Genomic DNA, 25,910 nt, shown 5'->3' on the forward strand with positions numbered 1-25,910 from the left:
TCCCTTTAATTTTTGAAAACTTAGATTGAATAATAAACAAAATAGCTAATCAAATGTAGGTAAGTCCATGTATAATGATTTTGTTGAAAAATTATAAGTAACTTCTAATAATCATAACCTCTACTATGTATAACACATAAACATTTTCTAATAATCATAACCTATTTTATTTACAAAAAGAGACAAAATTAATGGCGTCTGTGTAGGTGCGGTGACACACCAACTATCAAATGTGTACCCAGTTGTTTGCTTTAGTAAACTGTCAAGCCTTATATTCATTTGATTATACGCACTCTTGCCTGCGGAGGACTAAGCTCGGGATCGCAGAGTTAGGGTTTGGTATCAATATATATTCTGCTAAACGAGCGTTATATGTCAATCCTGTGCTGTGATTCAGGGTTTGATATTGGCACTGTGCTGAGGATCAGGGTCTACTATCAGCACTGGATGGGGATTAGGGTATCAACGGTGAATGAAGATTAGGGCTTGATATTAACACTTTGTTGAGGATCAGGGTTTGATATCAATACTATGCTCAGGATTAGTGTTGAATGCAACTGTATCGAGGATTTGGGCTCTGCATCAACACTCTGCTCGGAGTTAGGGTTTGAGATCAGAACTATCGGGATCCGAGTTTCTGATCGCTGGTGTCGGGCTCCTTGTTATGTTGCCAGGTCGGACAAGTTTTAGGGTTCACTGACTGTCGGCAGACGGGCACATACATAAGGTTCGCATGTCTTTCAGATCCAGTAGGACTGCTTGCTGTGGAATTTGATTATCTCTAGGTTGTTGATCGCCAGTTTGCCGTTCAGCAGTTGATGAAGTGTATCGCTTCATCATCACCATGGATAAACCCAAACACAAGGATGGGATGTTAATAGCCGGCAAAAAACGGGTTTGTACTCTCTTGATTAATCTATACTTAAGTTTGTTTAATCTCTTTGCTTATACATTACATGGTCCATTGCAAAAAGAACCGATATATCTCTTTAGTCGCTCCTGTATTCCTGCAGAATATAGATCACCATCGGCTTCTGATTCCTGTATTCGATCTTGTTGGTTGTAGAGAAAGGATTACCCTTGACATAAATGTGGGGCTTGATTTTTTGCAGTTAGAACAATTTCGGCAAAAGAGGCAAGGCAAAGGGAATTCTGCAAAGGGTTCCAAACCGGAGATAGATATAGAGCATGGTAAGCCTGGGATTGATATAGAACATGATTCTGCAAAAGGTTTTAAGATGAACTTTGACACAGAACATACTTCGAGCCAAAATTTCCAGGCTACAAATGACAGATCTGATGTTTGTGGGGATGGAATGTCTGTTGATTTGAGAATAGTGAGACCAGATGATACTGAGCCACATATCGGCATGGAGCATAATTCTGCAGTTGAAATGGAGTGTGGCTCTGCAAATGCTTCCAAGCCAGGAGTTTATGCAGAGCATGCTTTGGAGTCCCACTTTGAGAACATCACCCTTGAGCAACACACTGAGACAGCACAAGAGGATTTAATAATTGGTACTGGGGTTAATATGCCCAATGTTGTGGAGATCAGTATACAGCATGGTTCTCCAAAGGCATCTAACGATTCAATGGATACTATAGAGTGGCACCTCGTGAACAGCCCTGGTGGCACAGGATATTTCGAGACTGCACCAACAGGCAATGAGGGGCGATCATCAAGCAGTATTTTCAACAGTGGTGGGGCTGGGATGCCTCCTGATTTGAGTATAAACATGGCAGGTTTAGTAGTACCAAAGATCAATGTAGAGCATGGTTTGATGAATGATGTACACCATACTCCAGAGTTAAACCATGAGAACAGTTTGATGGGCTCAGGTTATTCTGAGCATGTTGAGGCTGCACAGATGTGTGACAAGGAGCAATTAACGACCGGCAGTTCTGAAAAGGAACAATCAATATCTAGCAGGTCTGACATAGTTGTGACAAGAATGCTTCACTCAGATGCAGTAGGACCAGAAGTCTATCTAGAGTATGATTCTGGAAAGACCTCCATGCTGGAATTTGGCGCAGAGCATACTCTAGATGTAAACTCTCAGAACAGTTTTTCAGGCTCGGGATTTTCAGAGCATGCCAAGATTGAACAAACACAGAATGAGGAGGAATCAGCAATTTCTAGTTCAGACAGTGGTGTAGTCAGGTTGCCTCTTGACTTGAGTTTGAATCAAGCAGGAATAGAGATCAATATAGAGTGTGATGCAAAGGCCACTAAGTTGGAAACTGGTTTTGAGCATACTTCAGAATCAAACCTTGAGAACAGCTTTGTAAACTCGGGTGTTGACAACAATGAGACATCACAAATTCTTAGTACAGAGGAACCAACAGATGACAGCTATCAAGCTGGGATGCTTCTTGTTTTGGGGGTAGACAAGACCGGATTAGAAGTTGCCATAAAGCCAGAAGCTTCTGAGTTGGAAGGTGATACAATGCATACTCTGGGGTCGAACTTTGAGGATAGCTTTACTGGCTCAGGAGCTTTGGAGCAAATCACAACAGCACAATCTTCAGGTACAGGGGAAACAACAGATGGTAGTTTTGGCACTGGTGGGGATGTCATGCCATTTGACCTGAAGGTAGACAAGGCTGGTGGAGAACCTTATTCAGTTCATGTATCTGCAGGGGGATCCAACTTGGATTGTGTCACGGATCCTATTTTACAGTCAAATGTTGAGAAAAGCGCTGCCAGCTTAGGATCTCATCATGAGGATACCAAGGCAGGGCAAGGTTCAAAGGAAGATGAGGTAGCAAATGTAAGGTTTGATAAGGCAGGTGTAGTCCAAACAGAAACTGACCCAGAGCATGGGACTGAGGGGGTTTCCAACTTTCAAGATTTAATAACTCCTATTTTAGACTCAACTCTTGAAGACAACTTCAGCTGCTCCAGAACTTCTGAAAATATTGAGGCAGTGCAGTCCTTAGAGGAAGAACAATCGGTGAAGATGTCTGCCAGTCCTCGTGATTTTGGAGTAGACAATGCACAGATTGTTGGAGCAGAGGGTGACATGGAGCTTGACTCTGTAATCTCATCTAAGGTGGTAGCTGATGTAGAGCATATCATAGGGCTGAACTTGCCAAAAAACATTGCTGGTTCAGGGGCCTTTGAGCATACAGAGACTGCGCAATCTTCAAATGAAGATGAGTTAAACACCTCCAGCTTCAACAGTGGTAGTGGGGCTGTTATGCTTCTTGACTCAACAATAGACATGTCAGGTGACGCTGGACTGGGAAGTGATGTACAGAATGACTATGTGGATGTTTTGAAACCAGAGGTTGATGCAGTGCATGCTTTAAATTTAGGCTTATTGTCAGCTGAACATATTGAGGAAGTAGAAGGTTTGGTTGAAGAGGCAACGACAAACGGCAGTTCTGACAGCTGTGGGGCTGAGATGGTTCCTCAGTTGAGGATGGACAAGGTCCAAGAGGAATTTGATATGGGACAAGATTTGGAAAAGGAGGTTGGGAGACCAATAATAGAGATGGAGCCTACTTCAGGATCAAACAATGAGATTAGCTTAGCATCTTTGGAGCATAAAGAAAGCACACGACTCTTGAATCAAGAGGCATTGGCATGTTGCAGTTCTGATATTTACAGGACTGGATTGTCTTTGGAGTCAAGGATTGATGAAGCAGGCATTGTTCAATCAGAAGTGGATGCAGAGAATGGTTTGACAAAGGCCATTGATCAGGAAACTGGTGTGCTTTCAGGGAACAGTGACACAGCTTCGGAATCCGTTCAGCATGTTGAGACAACAGAATCTGTAAATAAAGAGGGTGTGGTGCTTCCAAGTTTGAAGCCAGAAACAGAAACACACGCTTCTGATTCAGGAGCTTTTGTGCATATTGGTTCAGCAGGACTCTCAAATACAGATGATTTGACAAATATCATTTGTGACAACCTTAAGGCTGGGGTGCCTCTTAATTTGATGGGCAATGCAATTGTTCATAATCATGAATCTGACTTAGGGCCTGATTCTGCAAAGCCATTTCAGTTGTCAGTTGACGCAGAGCATATTTTAGAGTCAAATCCGTCAGAAAGGGTTTTGGATAGAGAGGAATCCTTATTTGCTGCTGCTGACTATAGTGGGGCTCTAGTGGTTGCTGATAAAGCAGAGGTCACTAGACCAAACATTGGCGTAGGGCACAATACCGCAGAAGCTTCGGAAGTTGAGCTTGATGTACAGTTTTCTGCGAGGTCAAAACTTGAGGATGTATCTGTACTCGCCAGCTCAAAAAATGTACATGGCACAGTGGGAATGGAAATAGAGCATTCTTCTGCCAACTCTTTTGCACAGAAACTTTACAGAGATCTTACCTCAGACTTTAACCAGATTGGCACTTCTGGCTCAACCTTTGCGTGCGCAGAAACGGGGCATTCATTGAATGAAGAGGAATCAAGGGTTTCTGACAATTCTGAGTGGGGGTTGCCTCTCAGTGTGAGGATAGAGGAGGCAGATGATGTCAGAAATGAGATCAACTTAGAGCAAGCAATTGTGGTGGATCACCCTTCAGAGACAAAATTTGGTGGTTTTGGATATGTAGAGGATATGGGTGTAGAGTTATTCCCACGTGAAATGGAATCAACACATGACGGGTTTGAGGCTGAGTGGAGGTTGGACAAGACACAAGCTTTGGGATTCTCTAGATCACTTTGTCTTCAAGAGAAGAGTTTTGGAAACGAGGTAATTTCTACTTCTTTTTCCAGATCATTAATTTTCGAATTCCTCCTTTCAAAATTGTCATTTCATTAAACTCCAAGTTTTTGTAAACTGTTGCTTGGTGAATTGTGAGAATCTATAATGAGAAAGAAAGAAAGAAAGAAAGATATATTAACGTCTACGAGAGGCCAAAGTCGGCCTATGAGACAAAAAATAATACAACTGTGTTCTTCCGGTCATCGGAAGAAAAGAAACAAAAGAAAAAGTGTGCATGTGTCTGGATACAACTGTGAATCATCATGGATCGGTGGAGCCCATATACAAACAATATAAGGGGGGTGGGGATGTGGATGTGGATGGAGAGAGAGAGAGAGAGAGAGAGAGAGAGAGAGAGAGAGAAAGAAAGATATATTAACGTCTGCGAAAGGCCAAAGTGGCCTATGAGACCAAAACATAGTACACAGCTGATGGTGTCTCATCAAAAGTAAGACAAAAAGGACTAAAAAGTCCTAAACAGCTAGGAAAGGAAAATACTCCTACTGAGGTACAACAAAAGTGTATAATATCTACAACTAGCATAAGACTGGTGTAATCTACTCATCTCAGTATCTCTCTCAGGGGGTGCTGTAAGATAGAGAAACTAAAGTGCCAGGGCATTCGTTTCCTGTGGCGGGTGATGATGGCTCTAATCCACCGGTGATGAAGCGGCTGTGGACGAGGTCCTGGTAAGCGTGGGCGTCTCAAAGTGCTATGGCTCTATCAAGGGTGACTCCTCCTGAAGGACGTCTATGGGACGTCTCCCTCTCGGAAGAGACACCAATATCTCCCTCGTATCTCATAGTACAAAGTACATCGGCATATGTAGTGCTCCTCTGACTCCACTTCTTGATGACATAGCTGACAAATGCGGTCTTCTGGCTCATCCCCTCGTATCTACCAGTCTCTACCCTCAGCTGATGTGATGAAGTGCGGATCTGTCCAATGGCACTGTGAATGCCATGTGAGATGGGTGTCCATGTATGTAGATCGTGTCACAAAACCATCTGGGGAGAGATGTAGAAAATGGTCCCGATAGTGGGCCATCTTCGTGCCTAGAGGTAGGGGGGGGGGCTGGACCATGTCCTTTCTGCATCTAGCCTCACGATGTCCATCCTGATCACTCTATTTTGCTCAGAGCGACTAAGGTCCAAGAAGGGGCAGTCCAGGCTGTAATCAAATGGAGAGAGAGAGAGAGAGAGACAGAGAGAGAGAGAGAGTTATTTTACAAAAGATCCAAGGGTCTATGAGACCAGAAGTGTTGCAATATGTCCATGAAGTGGCTGAATCATGGAAAAAACATTAAAAACCCAACTAAAGCTGAAAGAAAAAACAGCCATGTAAGTGCCAATTGTAATCAAGTGAAGAAGTTCTAAATGTGTTCACACACACTTAATAAGTGTGAACCATTTATAAGTTGGGTGTGTAACATACTTACTATGCAGAAACATGATTATTAAATTTGAGTTGCAAACAGAGATTAACACTAATTACATGTGCAATAATAACACAAAGAAGTAGAGAGAGGAGGAGAAGAGAGAGTCTTTACCTAACCTATTCCTATTGGATATTATTGAATGATGAGTAATTACAATGATTGCAGATTGTAAGTCAGATCTGACTTTGAATGCTATGCAGGAACTAGTGCTTACTTTCCTTCTTTGTGCTTTAATGGAACACTGATTTTGGAGGTGTACTTGCCTGATCCAAATGTCGTAGCTGCAGGCCCTTGGTTGTGGTTCTCTTGCCCTTGGCCTTGGCTTTGCAACCTCTACCTTTTTATAGGGGTTTTGATAGCAAGTCATATTCAGGTTAGCCAATCTTTTTAGGCCATAAAAAGTTATCAAAAATGTGTTCATTACGTGCCCAATACTGTTCCAACCATCGGTGCATGTCTTGGGCACCTATGAGTTGTCAAAATTACTCCAGACTGCCATATATGGCCTCTAACTTTGCCCTTTAGGCGGCTGCAAAAATAATCATGTCTAGTGGCACACTGGATTTAGGTGTGTACCTTATGCTAAACTTGGAGCATTGGGGCAAACCATGCACCTTTACTTCTTTTCTGACCTGATCCTTTCGTAAGCTCATCTCCCAACTCTTTGGCATTGTCATTTGTAGCCATTTATATGATAGTGTGATGTGTGGACATAGGCTAATAATGGGCCTGGGCACTTTTTTCCTTGGGGTTTTTTTTTCCCAGCGTGTGTACACTTATGAGTGAGTGTTTAAGTGACCTTATCATGTCACTTCACTTGTACTTCAGTCATTCTCATCACTCTACTTTGAGTGCTGTGCTTCTCTCTATGTTTGTTTGTCTACTGCATTGCTGCATCTATGTGTGTGTTGCAATCTTTGTAAACACTCAACAATTGTTATCAGAGTTGCCTCCTTGTTATCACCTCCTTCAGTTGCTCTTTTGATTGTCTCACATTGAGCTATCCTGAGTCCTTTTAGGTGGAGAAGGTATACTGTTAGATTATCGTAACACCATTACGGGCGTTACCACAAGAGGGGACGGCCTCTGGCTCACCACCCAGCCATAGAGGAAGAATGAGGATTGCCCCTCGTCCCCCAGGCTATATAGTGTGTGGCTTGCCGTCCACACTAGCCTGGCCGCCCATGACTCCGCATGGGTGTCCTCTCCCACTGAACCCCGGATGGCCACGTCCTCGGCACTCCGGCCGAGGCGTTGATGCTAAAGCCCCGTCTGGCCATCCGGTCTGCCGCCGTCGGTCACAGGCGTTACAGTCTATGTGACATTACCCCCCCCTTAAGAAGAGTTTTCGTCCTCGAAAACAAACTGGGGAAACCTCTTGGAAATTGCACTACGGCGTTCCCAAGTAGGTGCCTCCTCATCCTTGTCTGTCCATTTAACAAGTACCTCCTGGTACACTTTATGCCGGGTTTGTCTGTCACGATACTCTAGAATCTTTTCAGGTTCATGTGGTATCTTTGGTGGCTCTATCAAGTCCACCAAAATCTCTGGAGAAACTGCGTTCTCTAACCCGTGAACTGTCATGACCCTGTGAAAATGGAACAGCACAAGTGTGGGCATGGTGGTTGCAGAGCAAAATAAATATTAAATGATTCACATTTGGGGCGCCCGGACAAAGGGAATGATGTGTGGACATCTTCAGGTGTGAAGGGGGCCAGAACATTAATGAAATTTAATGTTTTATTCATGGGTGGTCCCTAGGCCCAAGTGGTCCCTAGGAACTTTAATAAATATTAAAGTTGGGGGCCTAGGATATTTTTGGAGAGAGAGAACTCCACTTTTGGAGTTACACGTTTCTCTCTCTCTCTCTCTCTCTCTCTCTCTCTCTCTCTCTCTCTCTCTCTCGCTTTTTGGGAAGCGTGGAAGTTCTCATGCGTGGAGGAGAAGAGAAGCTGGTCGACTGCATACGGTTGCTGCTGGGGTTTTTGGCTACGCACAGAAGAGCCCGCACAGACAAGTCGTACAGTCCACGTGTAGGCTGCCCGTACAGTTGGCTGTTGTAGGTACAGGGTACGGTTGCTGCATATTCAGGCGGCGCAGGCTGGGACTGAAGGCAGGTACAGTCGACAGCTGCAGGTATAGTCCACGTGGCAGCTGTACGACTGCAGGTACAGGTGTACGGACAGAACAGGTTCAGGCTGCGCTGGCAGGAACAGACATCAGGCGGCTGCTGTGTAGGTACTGATCTGTACGGTACAGGTGGCTGTAGAGACTGTACGGACAGGTACAGTGGGGATTTACTAACCTGTACGGACATGTACAGCTGGTTTCAGTTCTGTTTCAGACGTGAACAGTAGTGGGCAGTGCATCTCCAGTTGCAGGCAGTGCTATATCAGAGCTTATTTGGTGCATCAGACAAGTGGTTGCAGGAAGGCAAGTACAGACTGGTACGTTTGGCCTCACGAGTGCAGAACCACGTGCTGATTTGGTAAGCTCTGAACTTGTCCATCTTTCTTTCTTTCCACTGGCTTATGTCTGCAGAGTTGTGTTATCTGGCCCCTTGTGAGAGGAGGGGTATGGTAGATTGAAAGGGTGGAAACAGAGATCGGACAGTGGATGTATGTTTGTGCTGAGTCGTGGAACTGTACATGAGATATGCCAGATGTGTGCTCAAGGCTGCCCGGCTGAATCGTCTTGGTTGATCAGAGGGGAGCACAGAGTGTTGCTTTCGTGGGACACATATCTGTGTGTGAATCCTCTGTGCTAAGAGGTCTTGTGGGCTGCCAGATTGGACATACAGGTGTATTCTCCTGGCTGGTTTTGTTGTACTCAGGTTTACATCTTTTTGAATTTGCATAAAGAAATACCGGAAGGGGCGCCAAGCTTTGGGGCCAACAGGTGTCGTTCTCATTTCAGTTTTTGGGGCACTCTAGCTCCAATTAAATTTGTTTTTATTTTTGGACTACAAGTGGAAGGGTGACTGCTAGTCTACCGCACTTTGGTTTCTACTAGAGGCCGGTTTCAAGGTTCCGTTGCCGGGACCCATCATCAACTTTCTTAAGGGGGTGAGCTTGTGGTTGACTCGAGGAAAGTCATCGCTGAAAAATTCAGCAACATGTCAGATACAGAAGATGAGTATTTTTATCACGAAGAGGAAGAGCAAGAGACCTCTCCTGAGAGAAATGAATCTGAGGATATTCTTGCAGGAGAACAGGCTGCAGATGATGAGCAATATGAGGATGTAACACAGCCAGAAGATATGTCTAGTAAAGAGGAAGATGATGCTCAGTTAAAAAATCGTTTGGCTGGTGTTATGGATGTGTTTATGCAGCTCACACAAAGTGAGAAGTTTGCTGAATTTATGAGATCCCGTTCTGAGCCCGAAAAGAAGAAGAAGAAGGTGCGTTCTAAGAACCTTCCTCAGGGTCATAGTGCTGCCTTCCCACAGGATCCATCTTTTGGACAGTTTCCGAACATGCAACATGCTTTTGGTGTTAACTCACAGAGTTCCTTCTTTGGACAGCCATCTATTCCTCAGCAGGACAGCCATCTATTCCTCAGCAGACTATGCATCCAGGTTACTTTGGTGGTGGCTCTGTGTTCCAATCCATGACTGGGGGTTATCCTCAGGGAGGCATGGGTATGCCAGGGACTTTTGGAGCTAATTTTCAGCCTGGTATGCAGGGGAATATGTATGGTGGTATGCAGTCCGGAATGCAAGGAAACATGTTTGGGGGCATGCAACCTGGAATGCAAGCAAATATGTATGGGGGCATGCAGCCCGGTATGCATAATGGTATGTTTGGAAACATGGCTGGAATGTATGGCATGCCAGGTGTGGGAATTGGTAATGTTGACCCTATGATGGGCATGAATGCTGGGGGTAGCAATCTTGTGAAGCCACTTCCTTACGATAATCTAACGCCTATGGGTAAGGCGAAGGATTATAAGGAAGGGGGAGTTGCTGTGAAATTTGACACATTCAGTGGAGCCAAAGATAAATTAAAGGCACTTACCTTTTTACAGCAGTTTGATGCTGCTTTTTCTGGTGGTAATTACACGGAGTCCTCTAAGGTGAGAAAAGCTGCCACTTTTCTCAAGGGCAATGCATTGCAGTGGTGGTCTACTCTTCTTTTGCAGGGCATAGCACCATCTACTTGGGTACAATTTAAACAGGTGTTCTCTTCCGTATGGCTCACATCTACTTTTGAGGTGGATGTAATGACTGCATGGCACAAGTTGGATGCATCAAAATGTGAAAATTTGGAAGATTACAAGAAGAAGTTTTGGGAAGCTTTACTCCCAGTTACTTCGTACCGTGCAGTGCCTTTGTCCGAGCAGGTAGAGAAGTATTGTTGTGGGCTGCCCAAGGAAGTGCGTGACTATTGCATAAAGACTCGAGTAACAAATATGTCACAGATGATAGAGAATGCTATGATAGCTAATGCGTTACTCACTGGAGTCTCATCTGGATTTAAAGCCAGTAAGAATTCGAGCAAGAAATCTGAAAAGTCTGGGCATGCTTCGCGTGATGCAAAAGGGTCTACAGAGACGAGGTATAAGAAGTTGCCAATGCCCAAGAGAACTCCTGAGGAGAGACAGGCTTTGAGGGATGCTCGGAAATGTTTTTACTGTACAGAAGAGGGACATATGTCTTTTAATTGTCCCAAGAGAAAGTCCCAAAAGGACTCAGACAATAAAGGAGAGCCCAAGTCAAAGAAACCAAAACCTTCTGCAGGGTTAGTTCCTGATCTTGTTGGGGAACAGCCAGGTGGTGAAGAGACTGAGTTGTGCAGGGCATGGGGCAAAGTGAGAGATCAAAATGCCTTGATATTCTTTGCCAACTTTATTTCACCGGATTTGGCTGGCCGATTGGGGATTCGTGCAGAGGAGATGGGGCCGTTATATGAGGCTAACATGGCTTGTCCAGGGTATGTAGAACCCGTCACTCCTATTATTGGGAAGCTCAGGCTTCATTTGCAGGGTTATGTGGACAGCAAAGAGTTTTTCATCATGCCACTTGATGGATGTGATGTTTTGTTGGGAATGCCATGGTGCCACAAGGTACATGCGGTGGTGGATACATACAATAGGAAGATTACTTTGACTCATAGAGGGAAAGAACATGTTTTGGATGTAAAGCTTAAAGGGGAATCTGCTCCTATGGATACTAGTGAGAAGCTTTCTCTACTTGATGCTTCTCCAGGGATTGATCAAGGACAGTATCGGGTTCTCGTTGGTTGTTTGGTTTGGTTGACCTACTCCTGATTTGTTCGTATGTTTCGTAATCAGCTTATTGAGTTCCTTCTCATCCAAACCCCGTCAGCAGCATTGGCGGTGTGCTCTCAGAGTTCTTCGGTACTTGTGTGGTACTCTAGACTTTGGCATCTTCTATGGCCAAGGATGCACACTTCTTGGATGGTCTGATTAAGATTGGGCCAGAGATCCAAATACTCGGCGTTTGACCACCGGTTGTGTTTTTTCACTTGGGTCTAGAGCCATTTCATGGAGCAGTAAAAAGCAGCCTACTGTGGCGCTTTCCTCTACAGAGGCAGAGTATCGTGCGGTTTGTTATGCCGCATGTGAGGCGATTCGGTTGCAGAGATTATTGGAGGAGCTTGGCTGTCCTCCTACCGGATCTACTCTTCTTTGGTGTGACAATCAGAGTTGCATTGCCATTGCCAAGAACCCTGTGTTTCATGCTCGTACGAAACACATTGAGATATGGCATCACTATGTTCGTGAACGAGTTCTTGCGGGGGATTTACGTTTGGAGTATTGTCCTTCAGCGGAGAATGCAACAGATTTGTTCACCAAGCCGGTTTCTCATGCTTCCTTGGCTCCTCGTCTTCGGCTTCTCGGAGTATGTTCAGCATCTGGTGCTGAGAGGGGGTGTTAGCACATTCATCCCCAGTTTCTGCCCATATTTGGTGTCCCTTTTGGTCCCTTTTCATGGCCCTTGATTGTGGGCTGGCCACCCCTTTTTTGGATTTTTCCCATGCTGGATGCATTTTTCCCAGTCGGCCAGCTTCACCTTGTCCAGTCGGCCAGCCCCTCTTACCTATAAATAGGTGGGCTGGCCTCTCACTTTTCATATAGTCTAATCTTCCTTTTGCTCGCTCACTTATGAGACTGTTCATGTCTCTTGCTTGGGACTGTATCACTTCAGTATATTCAGCATAGTTGCTCCATCTCTCTCTCTCTTGCACTCTCTGCTCAGCACACTCTAGTGCTTATTTGCTTCCGCTCTATGCACTCATTCATGGTATCAACCTGGAGCTCTGATACCATTTGTTGAATATCCTAAGCTATGGAGGTTGAAAGATCTTCATGACATAGGAATGTGTGTGCAAAAAGATAGAGAGAGAATATAGAGAACAAAGCTCTTAGAGAGAGAGTGGGTACACAACTCAATGATGTGATAGTTTGCTTGACTTCTTCAATGACCTTTATACATTACAAAGGTTGCCCCAATGACATCATTGCTTATGTCAAGCAGACACAAATATCTAGATATTATTTGATACCCCTCTAAGATATGGTTAACACACATACAAGACACTTAGGAGGTGGTTCACACACACACACACACACACACACAAGCAATACCTTGATCCCAACAGTAAGGGCTTTCAGAGTAGAGTTTTTTTTTTGCATTTTGGGTTTAATGGTTTGCAAATGTAAATGAAAGTATTTCTGAAGTAGGTACAATTCATAGGGATGCTTAGTACTTCTAACACACAATCATATTTGCAGGAAGTTATAGAAAGAAAGACAGGTTTGGAAGATGTGGTGAGGGAACTGCAAGATTCATTGTGCATGAAGGAAACTGAGCTGGAAGAACTCACATTGAAGTTCAACTCTCAAGCTGCAAAAGCCAATGAAGAGCAGGGTGCCTCTTTGAAAATTCTTATGCATGTGGTAAAGAGACTAAGCCATCTTGTCCCTCAACAATTAAAGGTAAATGAAGAAACCGTAGACCGTGGAGAAACTTGGGAGGCAGGACCATCTTCTGTCAATCTGGAGTGCTTGCTTCAGGATTGCACTATTTGGATTGATGAGCTGCAAAAAGATCTAGAGGAAAAGAGGCAGATGGACAGCATGGTAGGACAGTTGGAGGATATGCTGTCAAGAAAAGAGACTGACATAGAAGGGCTTACTAAGAAGGTCACTGAGCTCTCTCAGAATTATGATCACCTGCAAAAGGATCTAGAGGAAAAGAGGAAGATGGAAAGCAAAGCAAGACAGTTGGAGGATTTACTATCAAGAAAAGAGATTGACATGGAAGAGCTCACTAAGGTGGTCACTGAGCTCTCTCGGAATTATGATTACCTGCAAAAGGATCTAGAGGAAAAGAGGCAGATGGAAAGCAAGGCAAGACAGTTGGAGGATTTACTATCGATAAAAGAGACTGACATGGAAGGGCTTTCTAAGAAGATTTCTGAGCTCTCTCAAAACTATGAATTGGTAACACTTGAGGCGGCTAAAGCTGCTGAAGAAAAAATAAATCTGGAACGTGAGCTCAAATATGTCCAGAAGTTGTATGCTGAACAGGAAGAATTGCATGTGAGATTGTGTTCTCAGGCTAGTGCCTTGTCAAGCAAAGTGTGTGCTGTTTTGAGAGATTCTTCAACTGATATGGAGGCCATTAATGGTGATGCAATGGGCTTTCTGGAAGTTTCTGTTGCTTCTTTGCTAGGGCAATATGAAACAACTTGTAGGGAAAATAAAGACCTTTTACAAGGGGCTAGTGAATCTGATGCTGCTCATGACGGGGAGATAGAAATCTTGAAGGCCCTCGTGGTTTCAAAGGAGGTAGAAGTGTCTCACTTGCATGAACAGGTAAATTTTCTAACTACTGAGCTTAGTAAAACAAGGGAAGATGGTGAGAGAGAGGTCCAACAAATAGAACAGAAATTGCTCGGTGTTCGAGAAAAGTTGAGTTTGGCAGTTACCAAAGGTAAAGGTCTTCTTCAGCAGAGAGATAACTTGAAGCAGTTGCTGGCAGAGAAAACTGCTGAGTTGGAGGTTTTGGCATCTTATAAACAGGAGCTACAGTTAAAGGCGGTTGCATTGCTTGAGGCTGAAAGTAAGGTCAAGCTCTATGCAGAGGCAGTAGAGCGTGTTGAGGCTTTGGAGTCGGAACTTTCTTACATAAGGAACTCTGCAAATGCTTTGCGCGAGTCTTTCTTGCAAAAGGATGCTGTACTTCAGAAGATCGAGGAACTCTTAGAGGATACAAGTCTACCAGAAGAGCTGCAGCTGAAAGATACCTTTGAAAAAGTAGAGTGGCTGATTGAAGCATACAGTCAGAAAAACCTGATATTAGAAGGGCAGGATCACCCTCAGACAGTGGCAGTGAGAGAACTAGATCTTTCAAATACAGAATCAGCCTCACAAAGGCAGGAAATTGAAGAGTTGAATAGAAAGTGTGATGATTTACTACGCAAGTATAGGGGCATGGCAGAGCAGTCAGCTATGTTGGAGCAGTCCCTTCTGGAGAGAAACCTTCTCATTCAAAGGTGGGAGGAGGTGCTGGACACTATCGACATGCCTGCTGCAGTTAGGTCAAAGGAACCTGAAGATAGGATTGAGTGGCTAGGTAGAGCAGTTTCTGATGCACATACTTACACTGCTCAGCTTCAACTGGAGACAGAGAGTTCACAAGTGACAATTGATGCCCTGAATCGTGCTCTTCAGAAGCTGCAGGAAGAGAATCATGTGATCTCAGTCGAGCTAACATCAAAAAGTGATGAGTTAAAAACAATGGCCATGGATTTGGAGGATATGACTTTGAAGTACAATAACTCAGCCAAGCCATCATCTCAAGATATCATTGAAACTGGCATGGAACTCTCACAAGAAGGACTACCAGATTCACAAGAGAGAGAGCACGAGCAAGAGGCAAATCAACAGATGCAGTCTCCATACCAGAGTACAGAACTAGAAGCTCTTGTTACTAACATTCGCACTATGTTGGGCGAAGTGGTGCAAGGAGATGAGGTGGACAGGATATTTTCAGGTGCTTCTGTAAGCACAGTTTTGGAAAGTTCTGTGAAACTTCTTGTAGAGAACTGCAAGGTTTTGTCTGTAGAGGCTGTAGATATGAAAGAGAAAGTGGAGGAACTTCTTTCCGCTTTGAGTGTGGTGGAGAAAGAGAGAAAACAGGAGCTGCAGAGCTTGCATGAAGCACTGACGTTAAAGACTGTAGAGGTGAGCAATTCAAGTTTGCAAATAGAAGAGTTCATCACAAAGAAATCAGTACTTGAGGATGAGGTTGAAGGCTTGCGAAATGAAGTCAAGGCAGTTACAGAGGAGCTTTCCTTTGTAAGGGACGAACTTGCAAAATCACAGCTAGAAGCAAGTCAGGCAGAGGAAAAGCTTGCCTCTGTTCGAGAAAAGCTGACCATGGCTGTAAAAAAAGGTAAGAGTGTGGTTCAACAACGTGATGCTCTAAGGCAGTCTTTAGAGGAGAAAACTGCTGAACTTAGTCAGATGAATAAAGAGCATCAAGCTGAGCGTCTGGCTTTGAATAAGGCAGAGCAGAGCGTCAAGCATCTAGTACAGCAAGTGGCGATGCTAGAGGCTGAATCAGCATCCTCCAGAGAATATACATTAAGCATGGAGAGGTCACTGCAGGAGAGCAATAGAGCATTTCAGAGGTTTGCAGAAGCTCTTGATAAGGTAAGCATGTTGGGAGCTCCTCGTTCAGGAGACTTTGTGGAGAAGATACAGTGGCTTTCACAAGCTGTAGTGGATGCACAAAGAAAGGCAGGAGTCAGTGAGCAAGAATCGAAGAAGTCTAAGACAGCTGCTGAGCTGTTGGCCCTTGAGTTAGAAGAAGTGCAGGGGAGAATGGATTCTCTGACTGATGAGTTGATGCATGCTGAAAAGAACATTTCAATTCTGACAGAAGAGAAAAAAATAGCTGAGGCAGCCAAGGCTGAGGCAGGATTGCGTTTAGAACATGCGATGGCAAACGTAAACTCACTTTTGTTTGAGTTGAGTGAATCAAGAGAGTCCCAGGGGAACTTGGAGCAAGAAAACAGCTCTCTGAAAGATGCATTGTCTGCTCAAATGGAGGAAATCAGATATAAACAAACCAAATCTGAGGAGCAACTTAAGGATTTAACTGATTTGTTCAATAAAGTGCATGCTTTGAAAGATCACCAGGCTGCTTTGCTTGGTATTGTTGCAGATGAAGTTTTGAAACTAACAGAAGACATGAGGGGGGCAAAGGTTTTGGCGATAAAGCTCTCAGGGGAGTTTTCGTCTTTGAAAGACCAGAGTATCAATCCCTTTTCAACCGCTCATCATGCTTTTGTGGAGGATTGCCCTTCCAAGTGGCAGTCAGAGGTACATGGCAAACTTTTTTTAGTCCTGTCCTCTTTTTTCCTTGCTTGATAGCTAATGATTTTGTTGGTGTTGAAACACAGTTTTCGAGCAGTGGGAGTAGTAGTCAAGACTGGAAACAGGGAGTTACAACAGGTTCCCTGAGATTGCAGTGTGAGCAGATAGAGGTTGAGTTGCAGCGTTTTGGAGAATTTTTCAGAAACTTCATAGCAGCATCAACTCAAGATTCTGTAGGCATCTCACAATTGCTGTTGGAGATATGTAATGGGCTAGGTTTCATTTTGCAAAAGATGGAATCTCTCAAGAGGGATGCTGACCTTGCAACATCATCTGAGTCAGTGAGGCTTCAAAAGGATAAACAGATTGCAAATTTAGAGGTGGCTTTCAAGGCGGTGGTGGAAAGTGTTAAATCTTCGGTCGAGGAGCTTGAAGCATTAAAAATGCAAGCACAGGGGCAAGTACCATGGAGTGGCATTTCACCACGTGAGTCCCTTGAAGATGACATGTTTCATATGGCATCAAAGGATTTGCAGGCACTTACAGCTTCTTTGGTGGAACGACTTTATTCTACTGTCAAAGACCTTGCACATCTTCACGAACAAGAGCGTATTGAAAGTGAGAAGCGAAGTGAAGATTTGAAGGATCAATTAGGTGAAGCAAAAGCTGTCATTGATGCGATGGACCAACAGCAACAACTGGACAAGCTCAAGATCAGTGAACTTCAAAAATCTTTGAAAGAGTTCAAGGGGAATGAGGACATGTTAAAGAAGACCAATCAAGAGCTGTTTTCATTGCATGATGTCTTGTCAATCAAGAGACAGGGTATAATTTCTTTCTTCACTTTAACTAGCATATATTTTTATTTGTGCTTTCTTTGTTGAAGAATTTTCAAATGAATTTTTCAGAGGAAGAATGTCTTGTACAAGCCCTAAACAAAGCAGAGACAAAGATAGGAGAACTCTCTACCAAGGTGGAGGAACTAGAGAAGGCAAATCAGGAACTGGAAGCTTCTCTTGGCAAGGCTTCAAGCAGGTTTTCCACCACTGTTAATAACTTCAATAAGTTCCAGAGACTCTCTGAAAAGCTCATTGAGGAAGCGGAAAGCCTGCATTTGTTGTTAGAGGGCCGTGATGCCCAAATCTCCCAGTTGAGAGAAGAAGTCACCCTTAAAAGAAATGAAGTGAACAGCCTGCAGAACCTGGTCGATGAGAAGACAACTTATTTGTCACAACTTCACCAAGGAATACAAGAAATTGTTTGCAAGGACGTTGAGAGAGAAGCTGGTAGTGCAAAAGAGCTTCTTGAGACACTTGCGGCCAGTGTTCAGACAGGAACAGAAAATCTGCAAATTCAGCTTGCTAGAAAGGATGCCTTGTTGCAAGATGTCCAGATGAGACATGATGAACTGGCTGGAAAGGTGACCTTTCTTCAGGCATCTTTTCAGGAAAATCAGGGGCTAATGGACGAAAGAGGTCATATACAGGTGGCTGAACGTACAGTGATATCAGCGGAAGCGGATGAAATGGTATGTTGTACCCTGTTTCTCTTAAATTTCTCAGCAGATTTAAATTGCAGGGGAGTGTAAGCACTGCACATTTTCATGGTGGAGAATTTTTTTATTGCATCTGAATGCTGCATGGCTAAAATAGTGGGACTTCATTTTGTAGGGAAATAGAGGAAAGCATTTAGTGCCACCTGTTGCTGTTGTAACTCATGGTCGGGGTGGACGCAAAGTATCTGCTTCTGATCATTTAGCCCTTGATGTTGACATGGAAACCAGCAGATCATTGGTGGACTTGGATGACGATGACAAAGGTCTGTTGGCTGATTTGGCTCAAGTCTCTCTCTCTCTCTCTATATATATATATACAACACACACAAAAGAGGTGTCCATGCACACTCTTTTTGATTCTTCCTTTGATTGATGATGGGACTTATATGCAGGTCATGTCTTCAAACCTCTCACTTCATCAAGATTAGTTCCCCGTGGCACACGCTTTTTGGTGGATCGAATAGATGGATTCTGGTAAGAATGAATTGGCTCTCTTGGACTAATATTCTACAGGATGTGCCTTGGGATTGCAGTTGGCCTGAGAAAGGTTCCCTCATTTTTGTTGTTAGTAATATATGTCCTCCATGTCTCAAAATTTTCCATATAAAGTATCCTTCCATAAAGGAAAAGATCCAAGCCAAGCTCATCCAAGGTACTCAAGTTCCCAAACACTGCGAGGCCACTTTGCGTCCAGTGCAAAGGCTCACATTCCATCTTTTATGTACCTAGCACTAACCCTTGGGGTTAGGGACTAATCGAGCAAGGTTAGGGGAGCCTTGGGATTAGGGAAAGTAGGCTTGGATGGGTGGCTAGGGTTCAATATTAATAAATCCAAGGTTATTGGCTATTTGTGAAGGGACTATTATTTATAGCAACAATAACTGCTACCTATATAAGTGATTCTTGGGTTATTATTGATTCATCGTGGTTTGGACTTGGACCAAGAGGCTTTCTTGTGCGATGGATGTGGCAGATTACAGGCGGTCTTGGCTGAGGGTCCCTTAGGATAGGCTCTCGTGGTATGGGTCGCCAGGGCTGACTCGCCTAGCGTGTGGGAGTGGAAACTTAGACAGGACTCAGGGATCATTCCACTTGTTAGGGTGGAAGGTAGTCAATACCATATTTGGAACCAGTTGTTGTTCTAGAATGATAGAGTATGTGTGCTGGATTGTGCTAAGATTAGGGGAGAATTCTTATGATTGTCGACACTCCTACAAGAAGTCATCTGAAGATTTGACAGACTTGTGCTTTTTTGATGATCCTCAGTCCGATGGGTAGACCGAGAGGATGGGATCAGGTTTTGGAGGTTATGTTTTGTGCATATGGCTACAGGTGGCCATTGCATTGGAAGAGGTACATTCCTATGGTCGAGTTTGCCTACGGTACTATTGAGCATATAGTTTTGGCAGTAGCTAGAATTTGTTTGGTAGGAGTTGGGTTAAAACCGAGATTCCCTTAGACTTTGATATCTTGAAGGAGACACAGTTGTGGTGCCTGATACTTAGGAGTCTCTGAGAGGGTGGTATAATATTACCTAGGTACGAGGATTTACCATATCTTGGACATGATGGGTATGATGTTACAGCTAGCAGATATTTGTTTTGGCGATTTCAGGTTTCCAATTTCATGAGGAGTTGGAGGGTTCAAGGATGGTTTATATACTTCGGGAACCTAAAAAGGTTCTGTTCTTGTCTTGTTTCCATAGTCATATGTTGGAGGAACATCAGCTTCAGTTGAGTTGGTTCCTTGATACGTGGCTACGTGGATTTGATAGACATGTATAAACCTGATTTTGGAGACAGTTGATGAGGTAGCTGGATTCTCCTTCATTTATTTCCAAGAGGGGAAATGTCGTAAGTGGGGAGGAATGTCATGTCCGTAGCACTAACCCTTGGGGTTAGGGACTAATCCAACATGCTTGGGGTGCAATATTAATAAATCCAAGGTTATTGGCTATTTATGACTGGATTGCTATTTATAGTAGCAATAAGCACTATATAAGTGAGTCTTGGGTTGTTATTGATGAAGCAGAACCAAGGGGAGAATGCTGAATCAATAAGTTTGTTGCAACCTCTCTCAAATTTACATCTCTCAATGAAATTCCCTCAAATATGGAGATGAGGAAGTTTATCCATGGCTTACATCCAACACTTCGACGGGCAGTAAAGATGACAAAATTGGACACCTTGGAAGCAGCTCAGGATGCAGCCATAGAAGCAAAAGGATTGCATATGCCTTGGACAATTGGGAAGTCTTACAAAGAAGAGTCCCAAAAGAAGATGGCCAAGGTGTTTGACCAAAAGAAGTCAGAGCAACAAGAGCAGAAGCCTAAGAATGGTGGTAAACCACCTTTGCCATCCAGAAGGAAGCTGATGTATCAACAACTAGCCAAGTATACCAAGGAAGGAAAATGCTTCAACCGTGGAGCAAAAGGACATATGGTTGGATAGTGACCTAGCAAGCCAAAGAAGGAGAATAGTCCGCAAAAATCACCTTTGGTGAATGCTCTACGTGAAGAACTCTTGCAATTGGATGATACTTCTTTAGAGAAGAGGAAGCTGTTTATGGCTTGGAGCAAGGTTGCCAATCAGCATGTTCTTATCCTTTTGGTAGTATGGTACTGGTGCTACTCACCATTATATCCATCTTGGGATCAAAGGCAAGAATGTATCTTTTGAAGTGGGAGTTGAAGGAAACTCTATTCCCATGATATCCCATGTATAAGTTTCCAAAGCGATGAAATCGTCCTTTTCCTCGTACTTGCTTTTTGTAAAAGACTCTAAAACTAAAGAGTCTAAGTCTAAAGAGTCCCTTTCTAATTTGGATATGGAGAGGTTTGATTTCTTAAAGAGGTATGAAGATTGTTTTCCAGATTCTTTAGCAGATGGACTACCACCAAAGAGGCCAAAAGTGTTTGAAATTGTGCATCTGAGTGTATTTGGGGTATTGCCTATTTATGAGTTTTTATCCATTTATCTCTTTTTAGTTGGTCATGGGCAGTCGGCCAGCTCGTAGGGGCAGCCCTTGCATCACTATAAAAGGGGCCCTCCCATATTCACTTGTTATTCATCTAACCTATTTGATAGGCACATGTTCTACACCATTTGGTGGCTGATATTGCCTTTGTAAAAGCCTCTTGCTATATAACATGATGTTCATTGTCTGCTGTCTCTCTCTCTCTCTCTCCTTTGCTCTCCCTCTCTCCTATGTTTTGCTTCCGCATTGTGCAACTTTATCATGGTATCAGTCGCTTAGGTGACCGGCACTTCAAGGCGGTGATGGTGAGTTTCCTTACTGCAAGAAGTAAGCGTTTTGGGAGGAGAAGAAGGCTTGTATTTTTGCTACATATGCAGTAGAGGACTGCATTTAGTGCAAATTTCCAGGTGGCTGTGTTTTTCCTCACCACTCGGCTGCTGTGTTTTCCTCTAGTTGCTGCGTTTTCATCTTGAAGGCTGTGTTTTTCACATTGGTGGCTGCGTTTTCTTCTAGGGTGCTGTGCTTCAGTTTTGGTGGCTGTGTTTTTGTGATGGCAGCAGCTCTTTCTCCCCTATGCTATCTTCTCCATCATCCGCCGTTGGTGGTGGTGCGTGGGCTGTTTTTTCAGCCTTGGGCAGTAGTGGAGGTGAAACTCGCGGTGCCTAGGGGACTAGGGCCTTTTGACACACTTGTTGATACCATCAATGCATATTAAAACATTTAAACATGGCCACGTCCTTAACACACATCCATCATCACTTTGCATAAAACATAAAAGCTGGACAAAACATCCACAAATGCTGAAAATGGAGCTTGCACATGTGACACCGCATAGAGGCCGGAATCAGGGTTGTTTCCGTACAGCATATAACGGCTTATCATACAGAATATTGTACGGACTCGTATGGATTTTTTCAGAAATTTTTTTTCTCGATTTTTTTCCCTAAAAAATTACATTTTTTTTGGGAGGTTATGGTCTATTTTTTTGCTTATCTATGGCTGTTTGAGCTTCCTTTGTACTATGATGCTTCCCTCCTTTTTAAAATACTCCATATCTGGAATTGGAAATACCTAAGTTTATAAGTATTTTTTTAAAACACCGTATTTTATCGTACGATAAGGAAAAAAATTATATCATACCGTATTTTCCCGTACGGTATCGTATCATACGAACCGTACGGTATCGTACCTGACAACTATGGCCGGAATGGGCCGACCCCCCCTTGGAGTATTTTATTACCCAAGGAGAAAATATCATGTACAAGCTTTGATGGCCTTACTCTCCATCCACAAATGCTGAAAATGGAGCTTGCGCATGTGACATTGCATAGAGGCTGGAATGGGCTGACCCCCCCTTGGAGTATTTTAGTACCCAAGGAGAAAATATCATGTACAAGCTTTGAGGGCCTTACTCTCCCCACGGGAGATGCTGGATTATACATATACAAATGCCATAACACAGCCCAACACGAGGCAACCATAAAATTCAGCCGGCACATAGATGTAGAAATGCCGAGCCAACAATATAAACCATATACCTCTGTGTGGGTACTGAATCCTGATTCTTTCCCAAAAACCACGCGTCTTCATGCAATAGAGTTGGTAAAGCAAGTACAACTCTCCATTCAACCGTACAACAAGTACAATGGTTGGTACAAGAGTTACAGTGGTTGGTACAATAGGTATAGTGGCTTGTACAACAGGTACAATGGTTGGTACAGCAAGTACAAGGTTTAGTACAGTTGGTATAGTCACTGGCACAACAAGTACAGCAAGTACAAGGCTTGGTACAGCGAGTACAGTGACTGGTACAGTAGGTACAACAAGTACAAGGGTTGGTACAACAGGTACAATGGCTAGAAATCATAATAAAATGATTAAATACCCTTGCCTTCAGTATTTCTTCGCGATGGAAGCCTCCAAAACAGTCCCCCACAGTCGGTATTCTTCATGGGCAGCCTGAGAGAGAGAGAGAGAGAGAGAGAGAGAGAGAGTAGCCATCGTTAGGGCAGCCTGTAACGGCTAGTGTGCAGCAAGAGAGCCTCCTTTAATGAAGAGAGAGGGCTCCAATTTATAATTTTGGGGCTCCCATGAGTGAAAAAGGAAAGAGAAGGCTACGATGACAAGTGGAGAGCCACACAAATGCTGAAGTGACAAGTGTGAGGCCACTTGTCTCACTTTGGTCCACTTTCTTGCCACATGTCCCAATATAAGAAATGGGTCCTTTCATAAACTTTATCTCTAAAAATATCCCAACTGGTAGCCCATTTGTCATAGGTACTTTGGCAACTCTTGGTATTTTGCTCAATTCCAGACGTAATGACGCAAACATAATTTCCATCGAAGTTGGGCCAAAAATAGCGCAACTCTCCTAAATTTTAGGAGTGTGATTCTTTGTATTGCAGGATAATCCCCCATTCCCAAAGCTTGTACTTTCCAAATATTTAGACATCCTGGAGTCCACCAGACCCCTTTCATATTGGGAAATGTCCAGGTTGGTGACAGGAGGTGTTTCTTCCTGTGTGCTTCAGCCTTGCCTTCGCTTGAGGGGGGGCTGTTGGGTCTGTGATTTTGCGGTGTTGGTGTTTGGAGCAGATCTCTGGACAGAAGTTGGTGGTCTTCTTCTTCGTGTGTGGAGCGCCACAGACTTGTGGCATCTTCAGCCCGCCTCTTCTTCGATGGATCCACCTTATTTGTGGGTGTTTTCCGGTAAGCTTTGGTGGACTGTTAGCCAGTCCCTTCCTTTCTCAGTTTTGAGAGGGGGCTACTTGTTCCTCATACCTCGTTTCGTTGGAGAAGTGTTGGAGATTGGTTGTGGAGTGTTCAGATCATCAGTGGCACAAAGGCTTGCTTGCACAGGTGTGCTATTGCCGTAGATATGCGTTCCCTCTTGGAGGAGGGATCTATCCTTATTTCTCAAGAGCAAGTAAGGTTCCCTCCTAGTGGACAGGATCAGGCACTTGCTATAGTGCAACAGATAGGACAGTGTCAGTGCCACTCTTCTGGAAAGCAGGTTCATTTGGCCAAGGATTGCAAGACCAAAGGTACAGCCGAGGCTAGGACCAAGTTTTCAAAGACTGGCAATGATCATATACAGGATGATGATTCTGATACTTCTAGTGTCTCCAAGGTTGCAAAAGCAACCAAAGGCATCAAACATAGCTCCCTAGAAGTGAGATGTAAACTTCGGATCCCGATCTGAAGTAATGGTCTGTGTCAAACCACATATTGGATACCAATGCTAGAGAAAGAGCTGGACTATATCTTCTATTGTGGCGGTTTGTTTGCATGGTATAAGCATACAAAATTTACTGAATTGTCAACTATCGTCATACACTAAGTATTCCGAGATCCAATAGATGCGGGAAGTGTCAACAAAATCCATCGAAATGTCGTGAAAAGGATCCTCAAGAATGTGCAATGGCTGAAGCAACCGTGCTTGTTTGGTGTGAGGTACTTTCACTTTCTGACATACGGAACATATGGAATCATAGTCGTATGCATCCCTGCGCATCTTTGGCCAATAAAATGATCTTTCTAACTTCTCCAAAGTACTGTTGATCTCGCGATGACCACCAACGAGTGAATCATAGGCATCATGGAGGAGTGCCGGTCTCTTCTCCTTGAGAACACATAGTCGACTCTTGTAAAAGAGCCAACTGTCCTAAATGGTATAATGATCCGGTTCTAAATTAAGGGCCATATTGTAAGGAGTTCCAAATTCTGGGCAATCTGCATATTGTCTTCATACTATCTAAAGTCCTTTCCTTGTATCTCCGACATAGTGGACTCCTGTACTATCTAAATACTACCTTTCCGACTAAGAGCATCTGCCGCAAGGTTGTGCTTACGTGGTACATACTCAATCATTCCACCAAGCTGTTGGAACAACTGACTCCACCGGTGCTGTCTGTCGCTCCATTGGACACTTGGCATAGTCTCGACTCTCTAACCACTTCAAGGCTTGGTGGTTTGTCTTCAAGGTAAAGTCCCTTCCATAAAAAAAAGGTTTCCATTGTTTCAAGGCTGTGATAATCCCTAGCAACTCTTTGTCATATACATAATGGTTCTTTTCCGCATGATTCAACTTCTTGTTGTAATATGCCACGGGTCTTCTTTCTTGTTGCAATACTGCTCCAATGGCGAGATTACTAGCATCGGTGATAACCTCGAAGGGATCATCCCATGATGCGAGTTTGAGGACTGGTGCTTCGGAAGCAACCTTTTGCATAGCAAAGAACGCCTCTAAAGCCTTTCCTGTGATTGAAACCTTTTGTCACGTGCACCTGCACTGGGGTACACAGTGACACACTGGCATGATCATCAGTGCAACATTTGTACAGAAGTAGCATCTTTTTATAGGAATATTTGTCGTACGTTGTGACCTCATTGTGAGCCCTCGGTCTAGGGACAATCAGGCATGAGCTATGTAGGTCAGTCTCCGAGCCTTTGAGGTCAATCAAGTGTGAGTCCTCTTAACCCCCTTGGAGAATTTATCAGATAGTGCATGTGGTATCAGCCCTAGAAATAGGTATGCACTAGTAGCATTTAGTTTAAATGCATGGCATTGTTTATGAGCCAGCCCAAGGGCCAGTCTTGGGCTTTATTTGGCCTGTCCAAGGGCTAATCTCAGCCCTGGACAACAGTGTGGGCCAGACGACCAGCAGTGGAGCACTCATGTACCAATCGGCCAGCATTTGCAGCAGGCTGACAGCATTATGGGTAGCCTCCAAGTCGGCCAGGCCTCAGTAGTTGGGCAGCTTTACAAAGTGTATTATATACTATGCGCAGCCTAGTTAATAACAGTTAATGCTATTATTTGTCCATGTGCTACTGGCAGACAACATCTGCTGACCGACCAGCAGCATAGGGTTATATA

The 25,910-nt window shown here is 43.8% G+C and overlaps 1 protein-coding gene across 2 annotated transcripts in view; it reads left to right on the forward strand.

Moving 5' to 3' along the window:
- Positions 1-221: 221 nt before the first annotated feature.
- LOC147622017 (uncharacterized) overlaps positions 222-25,910 on the forward strand; it is a 44,975-nt gene continuing 19,286 nt past the window's right edge. The window contains exons 1-8 of one of the 2 annotated variants that reach the window (XM_086823096.1): positions 222-727; positions 816-895; positions 1,113-4,700; positions 12,907-16,506; positions 16,587-17,325; positions 17,409-18,028; positions 18,171-18,318; positions 18,448-18,529. In XM_086823096.1, coding sequence (XP_086679222.1) covers positions 845-895; positions 1,113-4,700; positions 12,907-16,506; positions 16,587-17,325; positions 17,409-18,028; positions 18,171-18,318; positions 18,448-18,529 — 8,828 coding nt within the window. In that variant the 5' untranslated portion in view covers positions 222-727; positions 816-844. Of the gene's footprint in view, positions 896-1,112; positions 4,701-12,906; positions 16,507-16,586; positions 17,326-17,408; positions 18,029-18,170; positions 18,319-18,447; positions 18,530-25,910 lie in introns of both variants that reach the window. The other variant, XM_086823094.1, reaches the window with a different exon arrangement.

This window comes from Cibotium barometz, chromosome 29 (genome assembly GCF_041138505.1).
Source record: "Cibotium barometz isolate CiBa-2024 chromosome 29, ASM4113850v1, whole genome shotgun sequence".
Classification (NCBI taxonomy): Eukaryota; Viridiplantae; Streptophyta; class Polypodiopsida; order Cyatheales; family Cibotiaceae; genus Cibotium; species Cibotium barometz.